General features: G+C 46.0%; 1 protein-coding gene across 2 annotated transcripts in view; it reads right to left on the bottom strand.

Moving 5' to 3' along the window:
* The window catches only part of SLCO3A1 (solute carrier organic anion transporter family member 3A1), a 493,783-nt gene that overhangs the window by 418,074 nt on the left and 48,102 nt on the right, over nucleotides 1-27,607 (bottom strand). For both annotated transcript variants that reach the window (XM_073653298.1, XM_073653297.1), the window contains one exon: nucleotides 2,476-2,941. In XM_073653298.1, the coding sequence (XP_073509399.1) occupies nucleotides 2,476-2,941 (466 nt within the window). The remainder of the gene's footprint in view (nucleotides 1-2,475; nucleotides 2,942-27,607) is intronic.

The raw sequence follows: 27,607 nt of genomic DNA, 5'->3' as shown, positions 1-27,607 counted from the left end.
TTTCTGGCTAATGCAGTTCTCTACAATGTGTAAAATTGTGACAGACATTTTAGGCAATTTGTGTAAGTCATGTCGCAAATTGTTCTAGTTCTCTAAATTCAGCGTATTTCTACAAATTCAACATTAATTCGATTTGCATCAAATCAATTCGCTCATCTCTAATAAGTTGACATATTGTATGTTCTATGAGTCTTCATACAAGTTCTAATATAAGCTCTTCTTTGTACAGAAGTAGTAAAGCACCCATCGTTGTCTATGGCGACATTATGTACATGATACTTTACAACATTTGGATGTTTGTGGCACGACTGTAAGAGGCCAAAGGCTAAAAAAGGCTGCCTTGGTCAGACTTGACACAAGCCACTTCGTCTGGCAGTTTTCAGAGGTAACCCTGACCTTCACCCTTTAAACCCTGTACAGGGATATGGTCCTACAACGGGGTTCAGTGGATTGCTTCCCGGAAGGGTTGCTGTCCAAATAAGCAAACCAGAGGCAGGAAGAGTCGATAAACACGGTCAGAGCCAAGAGGTCACATCAGGAAAAGAATTGGAATTCTAGAGGATGATCAAAATTCACACTGAGGTCAGAAAACAGGAGGAATCAAGAAATCAGCAGAAGCAAAGACTAGAGCATAAGTCAAGATAGCAAAACTAATTGTCTGGCAGTGGATGTCAGAGACTCAGGGGTTTAAATAGTAGGCAGCCCAGCCCAACGCTCTCAGAAAGGAGTAATCAAAAAAACAAACAATTGACCCCATAGCTCCCTGATCTGGTGGCACCAAAAGTCCCAGGAATTAAACAAGACCAATGCTGTCACGCAACAAAAGCGCAGCACCGCCTCGTGGCCAAAGCAGGACAGGAACAGATGTTACAGCTGGCAACTGGGAGATGAGAAGATTTGTGATATCCTGAACGCCAAAAAATTTTACACCCTCCCCACAACCATGCCCTTCCCACTCTTTAGCCACTCCATGCCTTAGTCCCCACTTCCTTGAGACTCTGGGGCACAAGAAACTTCCCAGAATTGCTGATTTCTGTAAGGTTTTAACAGGGCCTGAAAAATATGCTGACTACTACAGGAGTCCAGGAGGCCTTTTCCTTTATCTGGAGCTCCAGTAGATGCATGCTGTACATCTTCATGATTCACGTTTTATAAAGGAGGCACATAGGAGAAAACAACAACCTGTTAATTTAAAGAATAGAAATTGATGCACCAGTTAGCACCACTGTTTCTGGTAAGTATTGTTTGTACTGCAAATCTTATTATTGAATTCTGTAATGAATAATTGATTTAAAGAAGACATGAAAAATAGCAACGTTTCACACCATAACCCTGTGTAGGACAGATTTTTTGCAGTTTAATACAAACGATTAGAGGACTATAACAGAGCTTCAGTGAAATTAAATTATATCTATTGCTTTTATCAGAAGGACTAAATCCCAGCAACTTGTGAGAATTGTATATCACCTCAAGAAAAAAAAAGTCTAATATTACTTGAATTAAATGCAAATCATAGTATTCAACATGAGTAACAAGGATCTCCTTACTTAGGGATCAAGCAGACCTTGTCCTTGCAGCCCCAACCTTAAAAACACAGGTAAGGCTCTGTTCAAACAATGTCTGACCCATCCATCAGCAGTGTACATAGGGACTGTATAGTAACTCAGTTGTATGCCACTGTGTAGTAGTAAAGTCCAGCTCACTCCACCAGGAGCACAGACCACAAGGTCTCTGAGTAATGAGAGGAAAATGGAGAAACATCCAGCTCCCACAATCCAAATAAAATTATAGATAGCTTTATTGAATAATCCACAAAAAAGCAAGACAAGAACAAGACACAGAATGTAGATATGCAATGTGTTTTAGATCTATTATGATCCTTCTTCATACCATAATATCATAATAGATCATAATAGATCTGAAACGCGTTGCATATCTACACTCTACGCCACTGTGTAGATATTATATTCAGTGGCATATAGCATTCATAGACTCCAATTTTTTTTAAAAGTATACCACAAGATAGTGTACTACGCTAAAAAGTAAACTGATGCCTACTGCATCAATGAACACTGAAGGCGCACAATATTGACTTTCATTGAGTGAACTGAGCCACATTGATACAATCTGCATATACACCCGGATTATTCCCAGAATTTATGGCAAACATTCGGCTCAAATGCAATGTGAATAGAGCTTACAATTTTAAAAATCAGATTGCTGACTTTCATTTTTGATAGACTATGCATGACAACAAACAAGATTACAATATAGAACAATATTTCAAACCTTGTGCGATTACAATAAGAACATTACATATCAAAGTACCGCACCAGTGAATATTAGAAGTTGTAGTAGTAGCACAAGTGGAGAACAATAAGTAGAATCCCTTGATATTATTTTCTAAAAAATAAAAACATTCTTCAAAATTGGTATTCAATACTTAAAGATTTTAATGAAAGGATTTTACTGTACCTATATAAAGGGAAGAATCTTTCCGTCTCACGTGATCGTCAATGTATGCTACTCCAAGAGGCTGCACAGGAGTAGCGCCGATTCCCAGGAGGACCTGTGCTCCGATGAGAAGTAGGTACATCATATTGGTAGTAGCAGTGTTCCTGCATATTATATCCGGATCAGGAATATCCTCAGTAGTAGAACCATTAACTGCACAAAAATCTCTTCCTTCTGCTCCCCATCGAATCTCACCAGATTCATATTCATATTGGTGTGTAAGAAATTCAGGCAGAGCGGAAAGAAAAGCCCCCAAGGCCATAACTATTCCTCCACATCCAATTAGGCGAGGTCTATGTCCCCTGGCTCCAAAGTAACTAACAAACAGGATAAGAGCCAAGTTCCCAATCTCAAAGCTGCTGGCAATAACTCCTACATCAGCACTCTGCAGGTTGAACCTTCGTTCCAGAGTTGTCAGGACACTAACCTAGAAAGAAAAGAACATATTAGTATGACACCTTTGTACTCTTCATCCATCATGGAACACAACTGAGCAATACTTTCATTTAGAAACAGTGGGGTACTGCTAATAGGGGCAGAGCAAGCAGACACTATGGGCCCCATGACTTGGGGGACCTTATGTCAGCACCAGCACCAAGACCACCTCACCCAACATCACATCTACAACTGTATTTGCATCTTGGATGCAGACAGAGTTTAAACAGTGGAACAGGGAGCCGTCAGCTCCCTCCACAATCATTCTTCCAGTGCCTCTGATGTCTCAGCGCAGCGGGCGCAATGATGTTACTATATTGCGTCTGCCCTGCAGAACCATGCAGAGATTCAGACCACAAGCTGCAAAGACCAGAGCAGCCGGGAATGGGGAGAGGTGAGTATTTTATTTTTAAATCAATGAGTATATTGTGAGACCTTTTATACTATTTGGAGGGCTATGTGAGGACCATTGTAATGTTAAGAGGGCTGTGCAATTCACTGTGGGAGTATCATGCTGATTTTGGGGACATTTTTCCTGGCATCATATTTTATGGGGTCCACTTTTAGGGTAAGATCACACATTGTGCATTCTGTTACTGAATATTCTACAACTGTCCCATTCATCTGAAACAGCCCCATTCGCATAAATAGAAATGATTTTCAGTCACAGAAATTTCTGCAATAAATACAAGGAAAATGTGCTGGACAGAAAATGCACTTCGTATTTTGACCATTGGGAAGACTCTTTAAAGGTTCATCTAATCAAGGCTATGTTCATATTGCGTTTTACCCTCATATCAGTGGCTCCAGTGGAGCTTATGTCTAGAGTCCTGGAAAATAAAATTCGGGTGTATGCGCTGATGGGACCATTTAGCGTACTGATGTAGCCCACCTCAAATAGGCAGATACAGCTGAAATAATGTTTAACACAGCACACAGTGACTCCTTCTGCATAATTGCAGTCAATGGGCACATCAGTATATCACTTAGTCCCATTTTTCCAAGGCTTCAGACACAAGCCCTGATGGAGTCACTGACATGAGGGTAAAACACAATGTGAACCAGGACTTACTTGAATAAATTTTATATAACACAAATCAGTAAGTTGCTGGGACTTGGTAGCCTTTAGTCTCTGAGGTACTGAAAGAATGAACCTCATTTAGGACTTAGCCACATCTCACTCCAATGAACAGGAAACCAGTGGGGGAGAACAGAGGTGCCTATTTTTAAATCTTGGTTTCTTGTCTTTAGAGAAAAAAAGAAAAGCTAGTACTGGGCTCTTCAGACTCCTTCCCTCCTGACTGATTTTTTTTGTTTTTCCTCTCTTCGTCCAAGAGCCATAACTTTTTTACATTTTTTTCTTCAACATCGCATTATAAGAACTTTTTTTTACCAGAACAAGTTGTAGTTTTGAGTGACTCTGTTCATTTTACCACAGAATACACAGGAAAACGGAAAAATATTTTTGAAGTGAAATTTGTGAAAAAAAAAATTATATTTGGGTTTTGATTTTAGGCTGTGTGCCCACGATGCGTTTTTTAAGCGTTTCCGCAGCGGCAATTCCGCTGCAGAAACGCTTAAAAAACGCTTGGTAGAAGGTCTGCCATGTTCCCCAATGATAATCCGCATGTGCTGTGCACATGCTGCAGAAATTTCCGCTGTGGATTATCATTGCGGAAAAAGACGAAGCACTACCAATTATTTTGCGGAAGCGCTGCGTTTTCGCCGCCATTAACTTGCATTGGAACGCATGGAATCCACATCACTGGATCTGTACATGGGCATTCCATGCGCTTGAATGTGCGGATGTTACCCAGAATTGGAGAAGAGGAGACTCTCCTCCGGACCCGGGTACCATAGAACCTGTAAAAAAGGAATAAAATAAAAAATAAACATTATTCTTACCTTCTGATCACTCGCGGTGGCTTTGTCCAGGCTTGCCGGAAGATCGCGGTGGACTCAAGGACCTGCGCTGACGTCATTTAGTCATGTGACGGGTCACGCGACCACTGATGTCGGCAGGTCCTTCAGTGTACCGCGAGCTGCCAGCAAGCAGACACAAGCACACAGCAGGCCATCAGAAGGTAAGTATAGATTTTTTTTTTTTTTTTTTACCATTGTTTACGGTCACACTATATAAATCCATGCTGTTTGCATGGATTTATATAGTGTGACCAAGTTGTCAAGCACTTTCCAAGTGATACTAAAATCGCTTGGAAAAGCACTTGATAACCCGCATGCGGAAATGCATGTGAAGAACGCTTCACTTCCGCATGTCCCTGGCAGGAAAAATGCATGTACAATCCGCATGTACAATCCGCATGTACAATCCGCATGCGTTTTTATCTGCCAGGGAGATGCAGAAACGCTCAGGAAAAATCCGGAGCATTTCTGCATCGTGGCCACATAGTCTTACAGTGTTCATTGTGCGATGAAAATGACCTGGCAACATGATTTTCAATGTAAATAAAATTATAGTGATATCAAAAGTTTTGAAAACAAAATTACTAAATTTGTAAAAAAATAATAATTGGTTTGTGATGCCAGTTTCTGATACCCATAACTTTTTTATTCCTCCATCAATTAAGCTATACGAGAGCTCATTTTTTGAGTTATGAGGTGACACTTTTATTGATACCATTTAGGCGTACACATGACATGCTTTTCATTCCATTTATCTATAGTAGCGAGGTTACAAAAATTCAGCAATTTTGGCGTTTTGCTTTTTTTTCTTTAAAAGGAATGTATCAGCCCACGAAAAATTAAAACAATTGGGAAAATTGAAAGTATTCATGTTTTAGTTATATTTTAAATATTCAATTTACGTTCATGGTATAAAATATGAAAAATAATTTAAAAAGTTGATATTTTCAACTTCTAGGGGGACCAGCTGCTCACATTTGACATGAAAACCATGAGTAATACTTGCTCACCTTATGGTTGCTGTAAATGTGGGCAGGATCTGCTCTCATGTGTCACTTCTCCCTCCCCTTCTGGGTATTTGGGAGGATAACGTTTAGTACAACCAGTGCAGCACCATTGTTTTGGTGAGTATAATGTGATAACCTGAAAAACCTAATAATATAGGAAGTATTAGAGGGGAGGGTGTTGTTTGACTGCTGTAAGTATCAGTAAGCATTGAATAGGGCTGGCATTGGTGGGCGGTAGGCTGGCACATCTCTGCAGCACCTTGCTGCAGCACATCTCTTCCCGGCCCCCTCATGTAGAATATCGTTCCCTGGCCACCTCCTGCAGCACATCACTCTCTGCCCCCCTCCAGCAGCACATCACTCCCTGACCTACGCTTTCAGCACATCGCTACCCAGCCCCCTCTTGCAGCACTTAGTTCCCCCGCCTCCTCCTGCAGCACATCACTCTCCAGCACCCTACTGCAGCACATTACTCCCTCGTCCCCTCCTGCAGTACATCACTCACCGGCAGGCTGGACACCAGGGCTGATTATCGCCACCAAACTCTGCTCACCGCCAAAGCCTTGGTGCCCAAACATGTGCTCATAACTAAACACTATAAGTTGTGATTTTAGATCTAGGTACCAGATCGGCAAAAGTGAGAAGTCCTGGTGCCTAAGCTTGCTGTCATGCAGCAAATTGTAGCTGAGCGTAAAGAGCTGGGCAACAATAAAATGGTGCCTGTTTTTCCCCCCAGCTGTGAACTGCACATTCTAGGGGGCTTGTCCAGATCACAGCTTGTATGGACACTGCATAGGAGATAAAGTCAGAAGCTGACCAGTCTCCTACGGCCCCATATTTGGGGCGTGCAAGCGTTATGCTCTAAACCGCAAACACCAGCAAATAAAAATGACTGTAGAATAAATTCATAAAAAATTCATAAAAAAACATTACAGCAGTTAAATTTATTTAGTCGCAAAATAAATGTAAACATAATTACAATTTACTAATAAAAAAAAATAGTACTACATCCTCTTTAAGATAATTACCATACCAGTTAATATATTTTATATTTTGATTTTTCACTATATTTTCTAGTCAATATTTTGATTGCTTGATCTATATACTGTACACTGTAAAACTACCTTATTTCATAGTCAAAATAATGTTATCCTATGTAGTCCAATAATAGGATGATCTTCATAGGATGGCAGTGACCGAGGTCTTCAGCATGCCCTCCGCGGCAAAGACAACTTATTGGCACCCTGCAATCACGTTACAAGGGGCCAATAGAAACTGGGACATTTACATGTAGAAGCAGTTATACCATTTAAATGTTGCCGTTATTGATTGACAGAGACATTTTAATGGTTAAACAACAGAGATAGGCAGAAGCTCCACTTGCTGCTGTCACAGGCAGATGCTGGCTGCAGCTCCAGAGCCCGCTCCACACACTGGCACCCGAGTTGGGTTACTTTTTTTTCCTCATGCTAATGATACAAACATGCATATTTACTCTTAAGTTCATGGCCATAATAATAATTATTCTTAAAAATTTTATGTTAAATATTAATATTTACTTTAAAAAAAAAAACTTTTGGATGTGCTTTGTAGTGAATATATAATTACATAAGCATGAAAGCTAACCTCTCAGGACTTATGGGTAGGGAGGCTGCTCTTTAGACTCACTAATGAAAATGAGAATTCTAAAGATTATACAGGACTATTGGTTATATAAACCATGATGTAATCCAGGGGCGGACATACTGCTGGTGCAGCCAGTGCTGCTACACAGGGACCTAGAGGTGGATGGCTGTCCATCAGCCTCCTCCATCACAAAAGAAGCTTTCCCATATTCCATTAGCAGTTATTTTATTTTACAAGTAACTACAAATGATGCTATGAATGAAAGAGAGGGCACTATAAATAACAAAACTGGATGCTATGTAATAAAGAGAGAACAAAAATAATAAGAGAACATGTTATGTATCTGATGACGCTATACATAACAAGAGAGGATGTTATATGATAAGGAATAGCGCTATACATAACAAAGGAGGATGCTATGTAATAAGTTACGGCGCTGTACATAATAAGAGAGAAAACTATGCAATTTTACACTGCCGATTCTGCAAGTTTTCCCACCTACAAAGAATGGAGAGGTCTGTAATTTTGATCGTAGGTACACTTCAACTGTGAGAAACAGACTCTAAAAATAAAAAACAGAAAATCACATTTTATGATTTTTACATAATTAAATTGCATTTTATTGCATGAAATAAGTATTTGATCACCTACCAACCAGCAAGAATTCTGGTTCTTACAGACCTGTTAGTTTCCTTTAAGAATCCCTCCTACTCTGCACTCATTACCTGTATTAATAGCACCTGTTTGAACTTGTTACCTGTTAAAAGACACCTGTCCACACACTCAATCAATCACACTCCAACCTCTCCACCATGGTCAAGACCAGGGACAAACTTGCACAAGGCTGGGATGGGCTACAGGACAATAGGCAAGCAGCAAGCAGCTTGGTGAGAAGACAACAACTGTTGCCACAATTATTAGAAAATGGAAGAAACACAAGATGACTGTCAATCTTCCTCGGTCTGGCACTCCATGCAAGATCTCGCCTCATGGGGTAAGGATGATTCTGAGAAAAGTCAGGAATCAGCCCAGAACTACACGTAAGGACCTGGTCAATGACCTGTAGAAAGCTGAGACCACAGTCTCAAACATTACCGTTAGTATCACATTACGCCGTCTTGGATTAAAATCCAGCAAGTCACGCAAGGTCCCCCTGCTCACGCCAGCACATGTCCAGGCCCGTTTGCAGTTCATCAATGACCATCTGGATGATCTAGAGGAGGCACGGGATAAGGTCATGTGGTCAGATGATACCAAAATAGAACTTTTTGGTATCAACTCCACTCATACTGTTTGGAGTAAGAAGAAGGATGAATACAACCCCAAGAACACCATCCCAACCGTGAAGCATGGTGGAGGAAACATCATGCTTAGGGGGTACTTTTCTGCAAAGGGGACAGGACGACTGCACCATACTGAAGAGGGGATGGATGGGGAAATGTATCGCGAGATTTTGCCCAATAACATCCTTCCCTCAGTAAAAGCATTGAAGATGGGTCGTGACTGGGTCTGAAACACACAGCCAAGGTGACTAAGGATTGGCTCGGTAAGAAGCATTTCAATTTCCTGGAGTGGCCTAGCCAATCTCCAGACCTCAACCCAATAGAAAATCTTTGGAGGGACACGAAACTCAATGTTGTCTTGCGACAGCTCCGAAACCTGAAAGATCTGGAGAAGATCTGTATGGAGGAGTGGGTCAAAATCCCTGCTGCCGTGTGTACAAACTTGGTTAAGAACTACAGGAAATGTCTGACCTCTGAAATTGCAAACAAAGGTTTCTGTACCAAATATTAAGTTATGTTTTGCTATTGTATCAAATACTTATTTCATGCAATAAAATGCAAATTAATTATGTAAAAATCTTAAAATGTGATTTTCTGGATTTTTTTTAAGATTCTGTCTCTCACAGGTGAAGTGTACCTATGATAAAAATTACTTGTCTCTCCATTCTTTGTAGGTGGGAGAAGTTGAAAAATCTGGAGTATATAAAATACTTTTATATACTATATATATATATATATATATATATATATATATAAATATATATATATATATATATATGCAGGGCTGGACTGGCCATCTGGCAGTTCTGGCAAATGCCAGATGGGCCAGTCCGGCCGTTGGCCGCATTACCTGCTATTAGCAATTGTGACGGGGCACAGAGCCGAAGCCTCCGTCACTTACTTAGGCAGGCCGCGGGCTTCCCTTCACACGCAGCGCAGGTCACTTGCGCAGGCGGGCTGTGGACATCCCTTCAGCCGGGGGGCTTGCTGGAGGCAGTCACATGCAGGTGACGTCGGCGGTCGATGACGGCACTGCATCACACCGCCAGCGTCCACTGAGAGACAGGACAGAAGAGGTGATGGACGCTGAGGAGGATGAGGAGACAGGATTAGGTGAGTATAAAGATTTTTTTTATTTTTGGGTGCTGTGGGGAACCATAATACTATATAGGGACTGTTTGTGGGGGATGATTCTGCTATATGGGGGCTGTTTGTGGGGGATGATTCTGCTATATGGGGGCTGTTTGTGGGGGATGATTCTGCTATATGGGGGCTGTTTGTGGGAGACCATCATACTACATGGGAGCTGTTTTAGGGGAACCATCATACTATATGGGGGCTGTTTGTGGGAGATCATCTTGCTATATGGAGGCTGTTTGTGGGGGATTATCCTGCTAAATGGGGGCTCGTTGTGGGGGATCATCCTGCTATATGGGGGCTGTTTGTGGGGAACCATCATACTATATGGGGGCTGTTTGTGGGGGATCATCTTGCTATATGGAGGCTGTTTGTGGGGGATTATCCTGCTATATGGGGGCTCGTTGTAGGGGATCATCCTGCTATATGGGGGCTGCTTGTGGGGGACCATAATACTATATGGGGGCTGTTTGTGGGGGATCATCCTACTATATGCGGTCTGTTTGTGGGGGACCATCATGCTTTATGGGGGCTGTTTGTGGGAGATCATCCTGCTATATGGGGGGGCTGTTTGTGGAGGATCATCTTGCTACATGGAGGCTGTTTTTGATGGATCATCCTGCTATATGGGGGCTGTTTGTGGGGGGACATAATACTATATGGGGGCTGTTTGTGGGGGACTATCATACTACATGGAAGCTGTTTGTGGGGGATCATCCTGCTATATGGGTGGCTATTTGTGAGGGACCATGATATTACCAGGGGGCCGTTTGTGGGGAACCATCATACTATATGGGGGCTGTTTGTGGGGGATCATCATACTACATGGGGACTGTTTGTGGGGGATCATCTTGCTATATGGAGGCTGTTTGAGGGGGGTTATCCTGCTATAGGGGGACTGTTTTTGAGGGACCATCTTACTACATGGGGACTGTTTGTGGGGGATCATCCTGCTATATGGTGGCTCTTTGTGGGGAATCATCCTGCTATATGGGGGCTGTTTGTGGGGACCATAATACTATATGGGGGCTGTTTGTGGGGGAAAATCCTGCTATATGGGGGCTGTTTATGGGGAACCATAATACTACATGGGGGCCGTTTGTGAGGAACAATAATACTATATGGGGGATGTTTGTGGGGGACCATCATACTATATGGGGGTTGTTTGTGGGGGATCATCATACTATATGGGAGCTGTTTGTGGAGGACCATCATTCTATAAGAGGAATGTTTGTGGGGGACCATCATACTATATGGGGGCTGTTTGTGGAGGACCATCACACTATATGAGGGCTGTTTGTGGGGGACCATCATAGTATATGGGAGGCTGTTTGGGGCAACCATCATACTATATAGAGGTCTGTGGGGGATCTTCATCTTGTGTGGGGGCTGTGGTGGACATTATACTGTGTGGAGGTCTATGGGGTACATTATACTATATGGTGGGCTGTGGTGACCTTCATACTGTATGGGGTGATTAAGGGGGACATCAAATTTAATGGGGTGGTTATGAGGGACATCATGCTTTATATAGGGGTCTGTTGTGCAGCTCATACTGTATATTAGGGGCTGTGCTGAATACCATAATGTATGGGGGGCTGGGGTGACCATCTTAATATGTGGGTCCTGTGCTGCATCATACTTTATATATGGTTTGTGAGGTCATAATGCCATGTGGGGCATAATACTCTATGAGGCTCACGAAAGGGGTATCATAGTGGGTGAGACCACTTAGGGGCTTTAGTAGAGGGAAAATAAATGTAAGTGCTGCAATACATATCGTCCATTTCTTAGAAAGTTGGGAGATATGCCCTTCTTTGACGTGATAGGACTTTTTCTATGGGACCTGTTATTTCTATGTACTCTCCTGGGAGGCCCAATGGGGGGTCGTTGTCATTATAGGGAAGCAAGGAGGCATTATTATTATTATAAGAAAGCACAGGGGCTGTTTGTATTATTATAACTGGGTGCATGGTCACTATTATAAGGGGTCACGGGAATTATTATAAGGCAGCACAAGTTGTGGTTTGTGTAGAGGTGGTAGAATGAGAGGAGGGTCATGGAAAAGCAGGAAAGTAAAGAAGCCTCTGTTATATTTTACAAGGACGAATTATGGTCGGAAGAAGAGGTCATGGTGGTCTGGGCCGAATTAAAAAGAAGGAAAACGAATGACAACAACCAGCGAGAACAGCTCTGGTGAGAATCTGCACAGTACACACATATACAGTATGGTTTGTAGAGCATTGGTGTAGACCTGATATTACCATTATATGGTATCTGTATGATCGTGATATCAGTGGTTTTAATTAAAAGGGTTGTCCAGGTTTAATGTTAAAGTCTGCAGTGACTCAGTATGACTGCAGATTTCTGAATCCTCATAGTGTGTGCGTGTCACCCCAGGCCTGGATGCCACAAATAATAAAGGCTGTGTCTGAGAGCAGGAGGGAGGTTCCCTGGTTAGGGACAATTAGCATGCAGCACCTCCTGTCCCAGGCCAGTAGGGGGAGCAGGCTGCCCTATAAAAGCTGGAACTGGGGGCAGGGTTAGAGAGACCAGAGAGACCTGGGAGACCTGAGACCGTGACGGAGTCTATGCCCAGAGAGTAAGGGTCAGCAGCAGGCTGAGGAGGTCGTGAGGCAGTGGAGGAACTGCTAGCCAGGGACGTACGGCGCTGAGAGCCTGTCCTGGCAGAAAGGGAGAACTACCTACCGGACATTGGGGTCCGAGGCTGTAAAGACTCTAAGTCCAGCAGCAGAGAACCAATCCGCGAGGGATTTCATGTCCTTTGGCCTAAAAAGCCCAGAGGCTCCGCCACAACAGAAGGGACCAGCAAAGGCAAGAGAGGCCAGAGGTAAAAGGAGCCCAAGTTGCAAGCCATACGGGTGAGAATACACGGCACGCTTAGGGACGTGGGCTATTTTACCACTAAGAGGGGAATAGTCAGAAAGAGCATAGAGAGCACGGTAGGCCCACACCCTCACCCTGACCAGAGGGGCTTCCCGAGTGTTCTCAGACATCCAGGCCCCCTTCTAGCCGGTACTGTTGCTGGGTCATTACCATCTGTTACAATAAAGACCCTGAACTGTTTAAGCGGACTCTGCATTCTGACTATCGCGGCCGGAACTATCACCCCCAACATCCACCTACACTGCCCTGGGGCTACACTCCTTCCAAGGGGAGTTATACCATTCCTGTGCTGCTCACCAACACCAGCCCCAGCGGTCTGTCCTGCAGTGGCGGTTATCCCTGACCGCAATCCACGGGTGGCGTAGTCGGACTTTCACATGTATATATATAAAGAGACTGCCACCATTTTAGCTTGACACCCTGAGCACGGGAACAGGTTGCCACTACTACCCCCATCAGCACCGCGCATCCTAGAGACCTGGTCTTGAGTACCCCACGGCACAGGGGGCGAGTCAGCTTTCTGGCGTAGTCGGCAGGATTGTGACCAACCCGCCACAAACGGGTATTGTGTGCCTGAAAAGACTGTATACGTACCTTAAAAAGAGATTTCCCGCCATCCGGAGCCGTTTCCCGCCATCTTCAGCCGTTTTCCCGCCATCGGGCGCCATCTTCGGGACGCCGCGTGGGAAGAAGAGGGGCGTGGACGTCAAAACTGCCTGAGACCTGAAGCCCCGCCCTACGTCCGGACGCTGCGCAAGGTCCTGGAAGGAGAGAGAGAGACGCTGATGTCACCAGTACGCGACGCAAGGTCCTCGCCCAGAGCAGCGCTAGTGGAACCGTGGCCTACGGAAGAGGATCAACGGAAGGTAGGCCACGGTTAACTAGGGGGGAGGAAGATGTCGGAAGCGGAGGGGCCCACTACCACCAGCGTGGCTGCAGCAGCGGTGATGCCGTTTTCCATGCCCTATATCCCTGGAGCGGCCTGGCTGCCCCAGTACTCAGGGGAATCCCATACATTAAGTGACTTTAAGGAAAGACTGCACAGTTTATTTAAAGTCTATCCCCTAACAGAAGAACAGAAAATCAGCATACTGAAAGGGCAGTTAACCGGTGCGGCCCAGCGGGAGGTAAAATCATGGACAGCTGAGGAGAAAAGGACTGTAAAGGACATTTTGACCCGGCTGCGGGGTACCTTTGACACCCGCACCTCAGCCGAAATTAAAATGCGGTTCTACGGATATAAGCAGCGGACACAGGACAGCATCAGAGATTATGCCCTAAATTTACCGGAGGCCTTGAGAGCAATCAAGCAAGCTGACCCTGGCAGTGTGCAGGATACAGATAAACTATTAACTGAACAGTTCATAGAAGGTCTGCTGTCTAGCGCCCACCGAACCCAGCTGCGCCTCATGGCCTTTCAGAACCCTGGCCTGACCTTTGCCCAGTTTAAAGATAGGGCCATCAGGGTGCTCTGTGACCCTGCACCAAGTGGCGCTGTAACCCCCCGGCGCCCGGCTCTCACTTACCATCAGGAGGCGGCGCCCTCCTCTACGGACTCTGTGGGGGCCGCTGCGCAGGCCCAGAACCAAGCCCCATCTAAAGATCTGCACCATCAAGTCCAGGAGCTGACAAAGAGTGTTGCGGCGTTGACCAGGACCGTCCAGTCATTATAGGTGGACCCGTCAGGATCCATCGAGCTGGCTTCCAGTCCGAAAGATGTCCCGTGGCGTCGACAGAGGAGGACCCCGTCGTTCAGAGGGAGGCCCACAGACCGCTACGCAGAGGATGGACAGCCCATTTGCCGTCGATGCAGACAGCCAGGACACATTTCCAGGTACTGTCATTTAAACGGGTCCAACCTGGGGCAGAGGGCCAACCCCCAGGCATGAGATCACCAGGCCCTTACAACTGGCATGATAAGTATGTGGGAGGGCGCCCGGTTTTACCCGTGGTGCTGGACAGTATCCCCATGAGTTCACTGCTGGATACCAGGTCACAAGTAACTACCATCCCCTATGTCCTTTTTAAGCAGTATTGGAGTGACGCTGATATAACACGCTATCCAGACAGTGACTTGGACATCATTGCCAGCAATGGCTTGCCCGTGCCGCAGGTGGGGTTCAGAGAGATGACCATTAAGATTGGTAAAGTTGAACTGCCGGCACAGGGAGTGATTATTGTGGACATTGATCGTCGCGAAAGTCACCCTAAAATAACTGTGGGTACTAACGTGATTGAAAATTGTCTTTCAGAGATAATTGTAATTTTGCAGCAGGTGGCGATGAATGCTAGTTCCAGCCAACAGAGAGTCCTCCAGAAAGAGATAAGAGCTCTGATGAGACGGCAACAGGTAGAACTGTCTGATGGTGAGATCAGTAGAATGAGGATGAGTGACCCGTTCCCCATTTCCATGCCTCCCAAAAGTGAAATGATGATCTGGTGTCGGACTGCAATCGGGTTGAGATGTAGAGACTACCAAGCCATGGTAGAACCCGTGTACTCAGACAGCAGGCCCACCATTTTGACAGCCCGGGGGGTGGTTGATGTCCGTCATGGGAGGGTGCCCGTTCGCATTCTCAACATTGGGGAGAGGGAAGTACATTTACCCAGGTACACTACACTTGCCAAAATGTTTAGTGTTGAACACAAAGCTGTCAGGGCCGTGGAACCCTTGCCTCCATCTCCCCAGGCGGAGGGTAATGGCTCCCAGAAACAAAATGAGGACTGGTGCCAGAAACTCCACGTGGGTGCTGACTCCACTCCCCTGCATCAAAAACAGGGAGTCTACCGGGTGGTGCAGGAATATGATAGAGTTTTTAGCAAGCACCCGTTGGACTTCGGCCGGGTAAAGGAGGTAGAACACCACATCCCCACGGGGGAACACCCACCAATAAAAGAGAGACACAGACCAGTACCCCCTGCACATTATCAGAACGCAAAGGGCATGCTAAAAGAAATGAAAGAAGCTGGGATCATTAGAGACAGCTGTAGCCCCTGGGCAGCCCCCTTGGTTCTGGTAAAAAAGAAAGACGGTACCATGAGAATGTGCGTGGACTATAGAAAAGTCAATCGTATCACCCATAAAGATGCATACCCGTTGCCTAGAATAGAGGCGTCTTTGGCCGCACTCAAATCAGCTAATTTCTTCTCTACTTTGGACCTTACTAGCGGGTACTGGCAGGTTCCTGTGGCAGAGGCTGACAAGGAGAAGACCGCCTTCACCACCCCGATGGGATTAAGTGAATTCAACTGTATGCCATTCGGGCTCTGCAACGCACCCGGGACCTTCCAGAGGCTGATGGAATGCTGTCTAGGGCACCGAAACTTTGAGACGGTCCTACTTTACCTGGACGACGTGATTGTATATTCAAAGACCTACGAGGACCATCTGAAACACCTGGCAGAGGTGTTCGAAGCCCTGGCAGGCTTTGGCCTGAAGGTGAATCCCTCAAAGTGTCACCTGTTGAAACCGAAGGTACAGTACCTAGGACACGTGGTGAGTGCAGAGGGAGTAGCCCCCGACCCCGACAAGGTTATAGCAATCAAGAGCTGGCCAAGCCCCTCTAACATCAAAGAAGTGAGGCAATTCCTCGGGTTAGTAGGCTACTACCGAAGGTTCATCCCCGGGTTCACTAAGATGGCAGCCCCAATGCAGGACCTCCTAATAGGTCAGTCCAAAACTAGAAGTAACAAACCACCTTTCAAGTGGAATAAGTTGGAAGAGTATTCCTTCCGCCAACTGAAGATGGCCCTCACGGGGAATGAAATTCTGGCCTACCCTGATTATGGCCAGCCTTTTATCCTCCTCACCGACGCCAGTAATGTGGGGTTAGGATCCGTACTGTCCCAAAATCAACAGGGCAGGGAACGAGTGATAGCGTATGCCAGCCGGAAGCTGAGGCCCACCGAAAGAAACCCGGAGAATTACAGCTCCTTCAAGCTAGAGTTCTTGGCAGTGGTGTGGGCCGTAACAGAACGGTTTAAACATTACCTGGCCTCTGCAAAGTTCATGGTGTACACGGACAACAACCCGTTGACACATCTGGACAATGCTAGACTTGGTGCCCTAGAGCAGCGGTGGATGGCCCGGCTGTCAAATTATGACTTCACGATCAAATACCGAGCGGGCCGAACCAATGCCAACGCAGAAGCCCTATCAAGAATGCCTCACTTACCCGACGGGGAAGAAGATCCAGAAGAGCTGGAGGAGGTGGAGCTCCCTGCGTTTCACTGGTGTGGGGCCACCCAATATTCCCACAGCGTAAGAGACAAGAACGTAACCACCGTCATGTTCAACCCCTTACCTCATCACGGCTGGGCTGAAACGCAGGATAGTGACCCTGCAGTCCGCCTGGTGAAAGAGATGCTGACCCAGGCAGATGCTCGCCCTGATCCGGATGCTCCAGAGTAAGCTAAGCAGCTGTGGAAGGAGAAGAGCAGACTATTCCTCTACGAAGGTAAGCTGTGCAGAAGGCTTGTCAACCATCGGAAGCATGAGCTGACCTGGCAAGTAGTGGTTCCAAGACGAGATGCGGCTATGGTTCTGGAGGCCTACCATGACAGAGCGGGACACTTCGGTTGGAAGAAACTAGAGTTCCTACTGAGAGAACGGTTCTTCTGGATAGGTATGAGAGGGGCCATAGAGAAGTGGTGCAGGGACTGTGGCCCATGTAACCTAATAAGGAAGGACCGTACCAGCCAGAAGACACCCTTGAGGCCCATTGTCACCAGGCAGCCTCTTGAGCTGGTAGCTCTGGATCATGTGAAATTGGCTCCAAGCCGGTCGGGCTACATCTATGCCCTGACAATAGTGGATCACTATTCCCGGTTCCTGGTGGTGGTCCCGGTTAAAGACTTGACAGCCCAAATGGCGGCCAGAGCCTTCCAGCAGCACTTCTGCCGCCCACACGGGTATCCGGAACAGGTACTAACAGACCAAGGTCCAGCGTTCGAGGCTGAAGTCTTCCAGGAGTTTTGCAACCTCTATGGCTGTAAGAAGATTCGGACGTCGCCTTACCACCCACAAACCAACGGGATGTGTGAGAAAATGAATCACATAGTCATTGATCTCCTCAAGACGTTGCCTCTGGAAGAACGCAGCCTGTGGCCGGAAAAACTGCCGGACCTGATAGACTTATACAATCATATCCCGGTGAATGCTACCAACTGCACCCCGGCTTACCTGATGCGAGCGAGACCAGGTAAGCTGCCTATGGACCTGGAGATGGGAGTCCTGGCACCCGAGGACACCTCCCCAGATGCGGACTGGGATACAGAACGGCGGCTACAGTACAAAAAGGTACAGGAGAGCATGGAGAGGAGCCTGGCTCAAGCAAGAGAAAAGCAAGAGAGGCTCGTCAACCAACACGCCCCTGCTGGTCCCCTGGAACCTGGCGAGCCGGTCCTGAAGCGGAAGAGAAGGCTTCACAAGCTAGATGACCAGTGGGAGAGAGACCCATACACAGTACAGCCGTCCAACCACGACAACTCGAAGGTATGTGTAATAAGCAAGGATGGAGGAGAGACCACGAACACTGTCTCCAGAGACCACCTAAAACGGTGCCCCGAGCAACTACAGAGTGCAAGTGAAGATCAAGATGACCTTGAGCCCGCAGTGGACAAGGAAGAAATGGTCAGCACCGTTCTCGGAGAGTTCCCCCGGTCCTGGACTCGGATAAAAGACGCAATAGTGGTACCCGTCCTACACTTCCTTCAACCAACCCAGCAAGAACCTACAGGAGAGCAGGAAGAATCAGAAGAACAAGCAGCTCCAAAGGCAGAAGAACCCATGCCAGCAGCCCAGGAGAGTCAACCCTCTGCTGACAGTGAGCCTGCCAGGCCTGCGGTAAGCCAAATGACCCGCAGACAGCAGCCTGCACTGCCTGTAAACCCAGCTAGTAACTGTACCCTAAATGCTAGTGGGGAAAGCCAGGTTAGACCACCACCAGACAGTGGGTTACGTAGGTCAACCCGGAGCAATAGGGGGCAGATACCCGCTCGCTGGAAAAATAGGGTGTGTAAAGAACTGTAAATAACCCTTATAAATAGTTGTCAAATGTTTGAAAAGTTAACTGCATGACCAGTGATTATGTTTTTCAGTTTCTTTCAGTTAACCAAACGGACTAACAGGTTATGGACATTAAATAACTGGGACTCTTTGTAAGGTTGGTTTGGAGCTTAACCAAGGAATGAATAAAGACTGTCCACCAAAGACTGTCAAGGACTCGGGGCTAGGACAGACCCCCAACCGGTTTAAGCTCCCTTTTGTTGGTGATATGGACACCCGGTCACAGACCACACTGTGACCTTAAGAACTCAAATTGTGCTGGTATTTGCTGATATTTTATGGTTGTGTGTATTTACCCTGTTTGTTTTTGGCCAAGAAGGCTTAGTCCCGGAGTACTAAACTTTTACTAGGGGGGAATGTGTCACCCCAGGCCTGGATGCCACAAATAATAAAGGCTGTGTCTGAGAGCAGGAGGGAGGTTCCCTGGTTAGGGACAATTAGCATGCAGCACCTCCTGTCCCAGGCCAGTAGGGGGAGCAGGCTGCACTATAAAAGCTGGAACTGGGGGCAGGGTTAGAGAGACCAGAGAGACCTGGGAGACCGTGACGGAGTCTAGGCCCAGAGAGTAAGGGTCAGCAGCAGGCTGAGGAGGTCATGTGGCAGTGGAGGAACTGCTAGCCAGGGACGTACGGCGCTGAGAGCCTGTCCTGGCAGAAAGGGAGAACTACCTACCGGACATCGGGGTCCGAGGCTGTAAAGACTCTAAGTCCAGCAGCAGAGAACCAATCCGCGAGGGATTTCATGTCCTTTGGCCTAAAAAGCCCAGAGGCTCCGCCACAACAGAAGGGACCAGCAAAGCCAAGAGGCCAGAGGTAAAAGGAGCCCAAGTTGCAAGCCATACGGGTGAGAATACACGGCACGCTTAGGGACGTGGGCTATTTTACCACTAAGAGGGGAATAGTCAGAAAGAGCATAGAGAGCACGCTAGGCCTACACCCTCACCCTGGCCAGAGGGGCTTCCCGAGTGTTCTCAGACATCCAGGCCCCCTTCTAGCCGGTACTGTTGTTGGGTCATTACCATCTGTTACAATAAAGACCCTGAACTGTTTAAGCGGACTCTGCATTCTGACTATCGCGGCCGGAACTATCACCCCCAACATCCACCTACACTGCCCTGGGGCTACACTCCTCCCGTGGGGAGTTATACCTTTCCTGTGCTGCTCACCAACACCAGCTCCAGCGGTCTGTCCTGCAGTGGCGGTTATCCCTGACCGCAATCCACGGGTGGCGTAGTCGGACTTTCACATGTATATATATATAAAGAGACTGCCACCATTTTAGCTTAACACCCTGAGCACGGGACCGGGTTGCCACTACTACCCCTATCAGCACCGCGCAACCTAGAGACCCGGTATTGAGTACCCCACGGCCCAGGGGGCGAGTCATGTGCATCGCGTGCTGTGAGGATTCTCCGGTGTCGGGAGCGGCCGGTCATGTGACCACAAGTATGATTTGAATTCATGCGATCAAGTGCTGACTAGACGTGCATGGCCTCTCTCAATACAAGTGAATTTACCAAAGCAGAATACGTTTAGTTGGAATGTGGACAGAGGTGTGGAAATCCCACACTTGTGGTCACATGACCGCCTCTCCCAACGCTGGCACCGGAGAATCCTGACAGTGCGTGCTGTGAGGATTCAAAAGTCTGAAGTCACATAGACTTTAACACCAAGCCTGGACAACCCCTTTAACAATCAGTATGGTGGTATTATCAGTACTGTATATACGGGTAATATTTGGTTATGGTTTGTTGGTATTTGTCTGTTATATTGCAATATTGTTATTATTATTCAATTTTATATAGCTGTATTACTAGACATATTGAAAATCTTGATTTCCTTCAGGAAGGGTAATATAAGTAATAGATATCTCCATCTGGGGCTCGGGAGTGGGGACAGCATGGGCCTGTGTGCTTTTATATGCCAGATCTGAATTTCAGTCCCAGTACGTCACTGTATGTGTGTGTGTATATATATATATATATATATATATACATATACATATATATGTATAAATACACACATAGATAGCTATCTGTACACACAGTATATGTCTATCTATCCGTAACCATAAAAGGAGAAGACCGCTTCTTGCACAGAGGTCCCAAGTCCTTAGTGTCCACCCCCGATGTAAACTGATACTGTAGGCATCAAGGATCTTAAAAATCAACATTCATAAGATAAATGCTTTCTATGAATTGTATTACAGCTGAATGAAAAAAAATGTAACCAGAGAAATACTATTAGCACTGCAGCAAATGCCTTAATAAGCTTCCAACATTCACACATATAAAATATCCAGCAGATGTAAACTGTGATAGATTGGAAATCTACTCATTAAGGCAGATAAAAGAGAACATTAGAATTCAGCAGGGCTCTGAAACCTCGGCATCAATCTCCTGTCACTTCTTGTTTATTTGCCAGTATTACTCTGAAAATGATTGTGTGCTCCCGATCCTCACATCATTCATTACTACGTTACACAGGGGAGGGCTCCGCGCAGCACACTGTACAGGAAGAGAGGGATTGTTTTAACAAGTGCTTACTGAGGGACACAAGCTTGGGACAATGTGCTGAATCATGTGCACTTCTCTGCCACAGCATGAAGGACACCAAAGTCTTCACACTGCGGAGATAGCAGTGAACCTGGCACAAGAATGACTGGGCAACCATTACTAGCTGCAGATATCAGGCTGGGAGGCTGAAAGACAATCAGCGGGCACTAGAGGACATCCCAAATTATCAGAACATAAACATATTTCTGACGGGTACAAGATAGCACAAATATTATATTCCTCTTGGAGATCACAGATTAGGTACTGTGCTGTTACCTCTGCTACATTAATGTTTTGGAAATCCTATAAAAAGGGAATTTCTAAATATATTTAACGTACAGTAGATCACCCACAATGAATCAAAAGTGTCCCAAAAGAAGTAGGCGGTCGCTCAGGGAGCAATAGAAATGCAGAGATGTAATTCATGGATTTTTTTATAACGTGATGTTCTGTCTACATATTTTTAGCAATTATTGAGTCCCTTTATCAATAAGAACTTTTAGGATTGATGTTCGTATTGCCTTTGTGTTATCCCCATGTTGCATTCATTTTTTTCCCATGCGTTTGTAAAAACCGAAGGAAGTAGACTGTCGAAACTTTTATTTATTATTGACTCTTGACAATAGATTAGTGAAAAACAGATGAAACACGAATTGGACAATGAAGGGAAAGTGTTGAATCCCTATTATGAGGATACACATAGATTTTAATGGTTGAGTCTGATCCGCAAAACGGGTGACAACAGGACACGCTCTGAGTCTCATGGATCAGACACTCAGATCTGGTTTTAAAATGCATGGGTGTATAATTCAATGAAACTCTATGGGTTTGTGTGCTCTCTGAGAAACAAACAGAAAGAACACGAACACACACAGTGGTTGTGTGAATGTAGCCTTTGTGACATGCAGAAGTAGTGCTGTTGCAGAGTGTGACATGCAGAAGTAGTGCTGTTTAAAAGCATTCAGCAACTATTAGAAGTAAAACAAGCATGAGACAGGAAGTGTTGTGCTCCAGAAGCATCCAGCAACTAGAGGGGGTTAACACAGTCACAGGAGAAGGGGAGTGTTTTAGCAGAGAGCCCAAGGGGGATTGTGGGGAAGTTGTTTACTGTCTGGCCAGAGCCAAAGAGAAAGGTGGTTTATGATCTGTATCTCACAGAAGGCAAGGGAACAGAATTCAGTGTGGAGTAGTGTCGGCCAGGAAGATAAGGACTGGAAGCCAGTCATAGAGATCATCTCCCTCATCAGATCCTCCCCCTCCATCTCCATGCAGGATAAAGAATGCTGTGTACTACTGAGTCCTTGTGAAGGAAAAACCTGTGGTTGCGTATGCATTAAAACTATGCTGTACTGTGCTGTCAGATAATAGACTGTATACTGCTGTGCTGCAAAGGAAACTGTACTGTTAATACTGGAGCCTGTTGCTCAAAGAGACATTTGCATTGCACTGGCCGTGCCTCATTAAATGTTACTGTTCTACCATTTATGAAGACTCTTGTCAGATGTGTCTGGTCAGCAACTGAATCTATCGTGTGCCTGAGAGAAGCTGCAGCACATGGTCTATGGTCGCCCTTGGTAAAGGTTCCCCCAGGATTCCAAAGAATTCATGTAACCGGTCTCGTCCCTATCTGAACCTAGCGGCGTGCGTGTAACACCTTTAACTCATAATATATTATATTTTACACAGTGACTATTACCTTTTTATATACAATGTGACTGAAAAGATAACAATGGAAAGTTATACAACTGACAAGTAAGACATTTCCCTTTCTCTTCAAACATAGTGTTACATTTACTATTCATTATTAGCCTATACTCATCATGATGGCCTTGTAGATTAGTTCACTTCAATGCACAGAAACCACACACTTTTACATTTTACTCTATTTTACACTAAATGACAGCTCTTTCATCATAGCAGATTGTCATGGCTTGATTTGGTGATTTGATCCGGTAACCTCTTGCTCCATGATCGGTTCTCCAGTTTGCTGAGCTATTGCCCTTTTCTTCCCTGTCATAATGCTAATGGTTCCTATTGCATTTTCTTTTCCTTTCTGGGTTTGCTCCTCTTCAGGTATTTCCCTTTGTTCTATTTTGGTTTCCCTATCACAGTCAGGGTTGGGCTATATATATTCTCCCTTCATTACACTTCCTTACTGGCTATACTTCTAGGTGGATTAGTGCTTAGGAGTTCCAGCTCTTCAGTTAAGGGAGTTTCCCTGTTAGGCAAACACCTTTGTATTTCCGCTGAGTGTTTGTTTGTCTGCCTTCCTAGCACATTTCTTTCTCTTCAGTTAGGTTGGTGGGAGGTTATACTTGTTTCATTAGTCTCCTTTTTCCATCTTTATGCATGTACTTTAATTTTCCTCACCCTAGGTCCTCGTATCCCTCTGTACACTTTCCCTCTCCTGGTTAGCTGTGTGTGGCAGCCTCCTATCTGGTTCCTCAGGAGGTACGAGAAACCCCTCAGTGGCCTGTTAGTGAGCCAGGTCCGAGGTGGTGTCTTCCTTAGGGTGTTTCACACTGTGTTTTGGCACCTGTTCATTGGTCTCGTTGGGGTTTATGTTCGAACCCCCAGCAAAACAGGATGCGGGTGTATTTGCCGACAGGGCCATACACTGTAATGGTGCCGATAGAGCGAATGTGTGCCCTGTCGTACATAATTTTCGGGCATGTACGCCTACTGGAGAACCAGATACAGTCAACTACATCTTAGTGTCCACCACCAGTAGGTGTCATGCACATGTTCGCTCTGTGGGCACCGTTTTGTGGGGGGTTCGGATGCAAGCTCCGATGGGACCAATGCATGGGTGCTTGAACGCAGTGTGAAAGCAACCTTTAGTTGTGGTTAGGGATTGTCTAGTCTGTACAGGGACCAGTAGAGTGTGGGTGCAGCTACTCTGTGTTGTAGGCTTTATTATTCCTGTCACCCATGAGTGAGTTATGTGCATAACACAGATAAATGGACAAAACTGGTCACCAATGAAAACAGTGTCTTAAATGTAAATTTTGGCAAGAGTATAAAGAGAGGGGAATGGATGAAAATATTTTTTTTGCCGTTATCTACATGGGAGTAGCATGTTCTCTTTGAGTCAAGATCAAAGTCCATCTATTTCATATCTAATTCAATGATTACCACAGAAAACAAACCAAGTATTTTTTGCCAAGTTGAACTATTTCAAATGTAACAATCTTAGTCCATGTGCTATACTAAGAATTTATGGTTGTTTCAAACTTGATCATGTATGACAGACAGATACAGGTGCATCTCACTAAATTAGAATAACATCAAAAAGTTAATTTATTTCAGTTCTTCAATACAAAAAGTGAAACTCATGGAAGATGAGAGACACCAGACCCAACAATGCAGATGAGCTGAAGGCTGCTATCAAAGCAACCTGGGCTTCCATAACACCTCAGCAGTGCCACAGGCTGATTCATGAAGCACAGATACGGCGGAGAAATATAGGTACACAACACAGGTCCCAGGCTGCCACCTCATCCTTCACATATGGAAACATGCATGCACACACACAGTACGCAGACAAGCACACACACACAGTAAGCAGACACACATGCACACACACAGTACGCAGACACGCACACATAGTACGCAGACACGCATGCACACACATAGTACGCAGACACGCACGCACACACATAGTACGCAGACACGCACGCACACACACAGTACGCAGACACGCACACATAGTACGCAGACACGCATGCACACACATAGTACGCAGACACGCATGCACACACATAGTACGCAGACACGCACGCACACACATAGTACGCAGACACGCAGGCACACACACAGTATGTAGATCGCCTCCATGCCATGCCGCATTGATGCAGTAATTGATGCAAAAGGAGTCCCGACCAAGTATTGAGTGCATTTACTGAACATACATTTCAGTAGGCCAACATTTCAGATTTTAAAAACATTTTTCAAGCTGTTGTTATAAAGTATTCTAATTTAATGAGAGAATGACTTTTGTGTTTTCATTGGCTATAAGCCATAATCATCAACATTACCAGAAATAAACACTTGAAATAGATCACTCTGTTTGTAATGACTCTATATAATATGAGTTTCATTTTTTGTATTGAAGAACTGAAATAAATTAACTTTTTGATGATATTCTAACAGGGCCGGCTCCAGGTTTTTCTGGGCCCCGGGCGAAAGAGTCTCAGTGGGCCCCATTAACACATACCACGATTCATGATGCAGAGATACGGCGGAGAAATATATATATATAGTACAATGCAAAGATGTCACTTCTTACATTACATGAGTGATATCTATTGTAAATTCCACAATAGCTCAGAAACCGGTGAATCGCTCCACACAGAATACTGTCCCCCATATAACGCTCCATACAGAATACTGGCCCCCATATAACGCTCCATACAGAATACTGGCCCCCATATAAGGCTCCATACGGAATACTGGCCCCCATATAAGGCTCCATGTGGAATACTGGCCCCCATATAAGGCTCCATGCGGAATACTGGCCCCCATATAAGGCTCCATACGGAATACTGGCCCCCATATAAGGCTCCATACGGAATACTGGCCCCCATATAAGGCTCCATACGGAATACTGGCCCCCATATAAGGCTCCATACGGAATACTGGCCCCCATATAAGGCTCCATACGGAATACTGGCCCCCATATAAGGCCCCATACGGAATACTGGCCCCCATATAAGGCTCCATACGGAATACTGGCCCCCATATAAGGCCCCATACGGAATACTGGCCCCCATATAAGGCCCCATACGGAATACTGGTCCCCATATAAGGCTCCATACGGAATACTGGCCCCCATATAAGGCTCCATACGGAATACTGGCCCCCATATAAGGCTCCATACGGAATAATGGCCCCCATATAAGGCTCCATACGGAATACTGGCCCCCATATAAGGCTCCATACAGAATACTGGCCCCCATATAACGCTCCATACAGGATATTGGTCCCCTTATAAAGCTCCATACAGGATACTGGCCCCCATATAACGCTCCATACAGGATACTGGTCCCCTTATAAAACTCCATACAGGATACTGGCCCCCATATAATGCTCCATACAGGATACCGGTCCCCTTATAACGCTCCATACAGGATACCGGTCCCCTTATAACGCTCCATACAGGATACTGGCCCCCATATAATGCCGCATGCAGGCTGTTACCCCCCACATAATGCCCCATACAGGCTGTCCCCCCCTTATAATGCTCCATGCAGGCTGTTACCCCCCACATAATGCCCCATACAGGCTGTCCCCCCCCCTTATAATGCACTATGCAGGCTGCCCCCCCTTTATAATGCCCCATGCAGGCTGTTCCCCACCTTATAATGCCCCATGCAGGATGTCACCCCCCCCCTCTTTATAATGCCCCATGCAGGATGCCCCCCCTCTCTTTATAATGCTCCATGGAGGATGCCACCCCCCCTTCTCTTTATACTGCCCCATGACTCCATACATTAAAAAAAAAAATCAAATACTCACCTCCCTTCTCCTCACCTGCTACCTGCTGCCCGCTGCTCGGGTCCGAACTCCAGCGTTGTCAGCGTCTTCCCGCTCAGCGCTCCCTGTGACGGCTCAGGGGAGGGCGCGGTGTAAAGACGTCACCGCGCCCTCTGACCTGAGACGTCACAGGGAGCGCAGAGCAGGAAGACAGCTGATCTGCGGAGGCACGGGGAGAGGTAAGTATCCAGCTGCCGGGGCCCTGAGCAAGCGGCGGAGAAGGGCGGGCGCTGACACCGCTCTCCTCCGCCCATAGCCCAGCGGGGTGCGCGACCGCCAGTGGGCCCCTCTGCCTGCTCAGGGCCCCGGCATTTGCCCGGGTGCGCAGGGTGCTGACGCCGGCCCTGTATTCTAATTTAGTGAGATGCACCTGTAGATAGATAGATAATTTATTGTCTTCCTCTTCCATGAATATCCAGTGTATGCATAGATTTGTGCCAGACATCTAGGAGTAAATATGATCTGACCCCCTACACAAACTTATCTCTCTCCACAACTTTACCCTGTAGACGTCCATCAAGAGACTCTCACCGATCAGCTAATATCTTGCACTGTAGTAATACTGGACAAAAACTGTAAAACAACTGTCTGAAAAAGGAAGGCTTTTTCTTGCATAGAA

Source organism: Phyllobates terribilis, unplaced genomic scaffold (assembly GCF_046119375.1).
Source record: "Phyllobates terribilis strain yellow unplaced genomic scaffold, ASM4611937v1 Scaffold_11__3_contigs__length_659146591, whole genome shotgun sequence".
Lineage (NCBI taxonomy): Eukaryota > Metazoa > Chordata > Amphibia > Anura > Dendrobatidae > Phyllobates > Phyllobates terribilis.
Note: the sequence above shows the minus strand (reverse complement) of the source record. Positions and strands in the feature narration are given on the sequence as shown.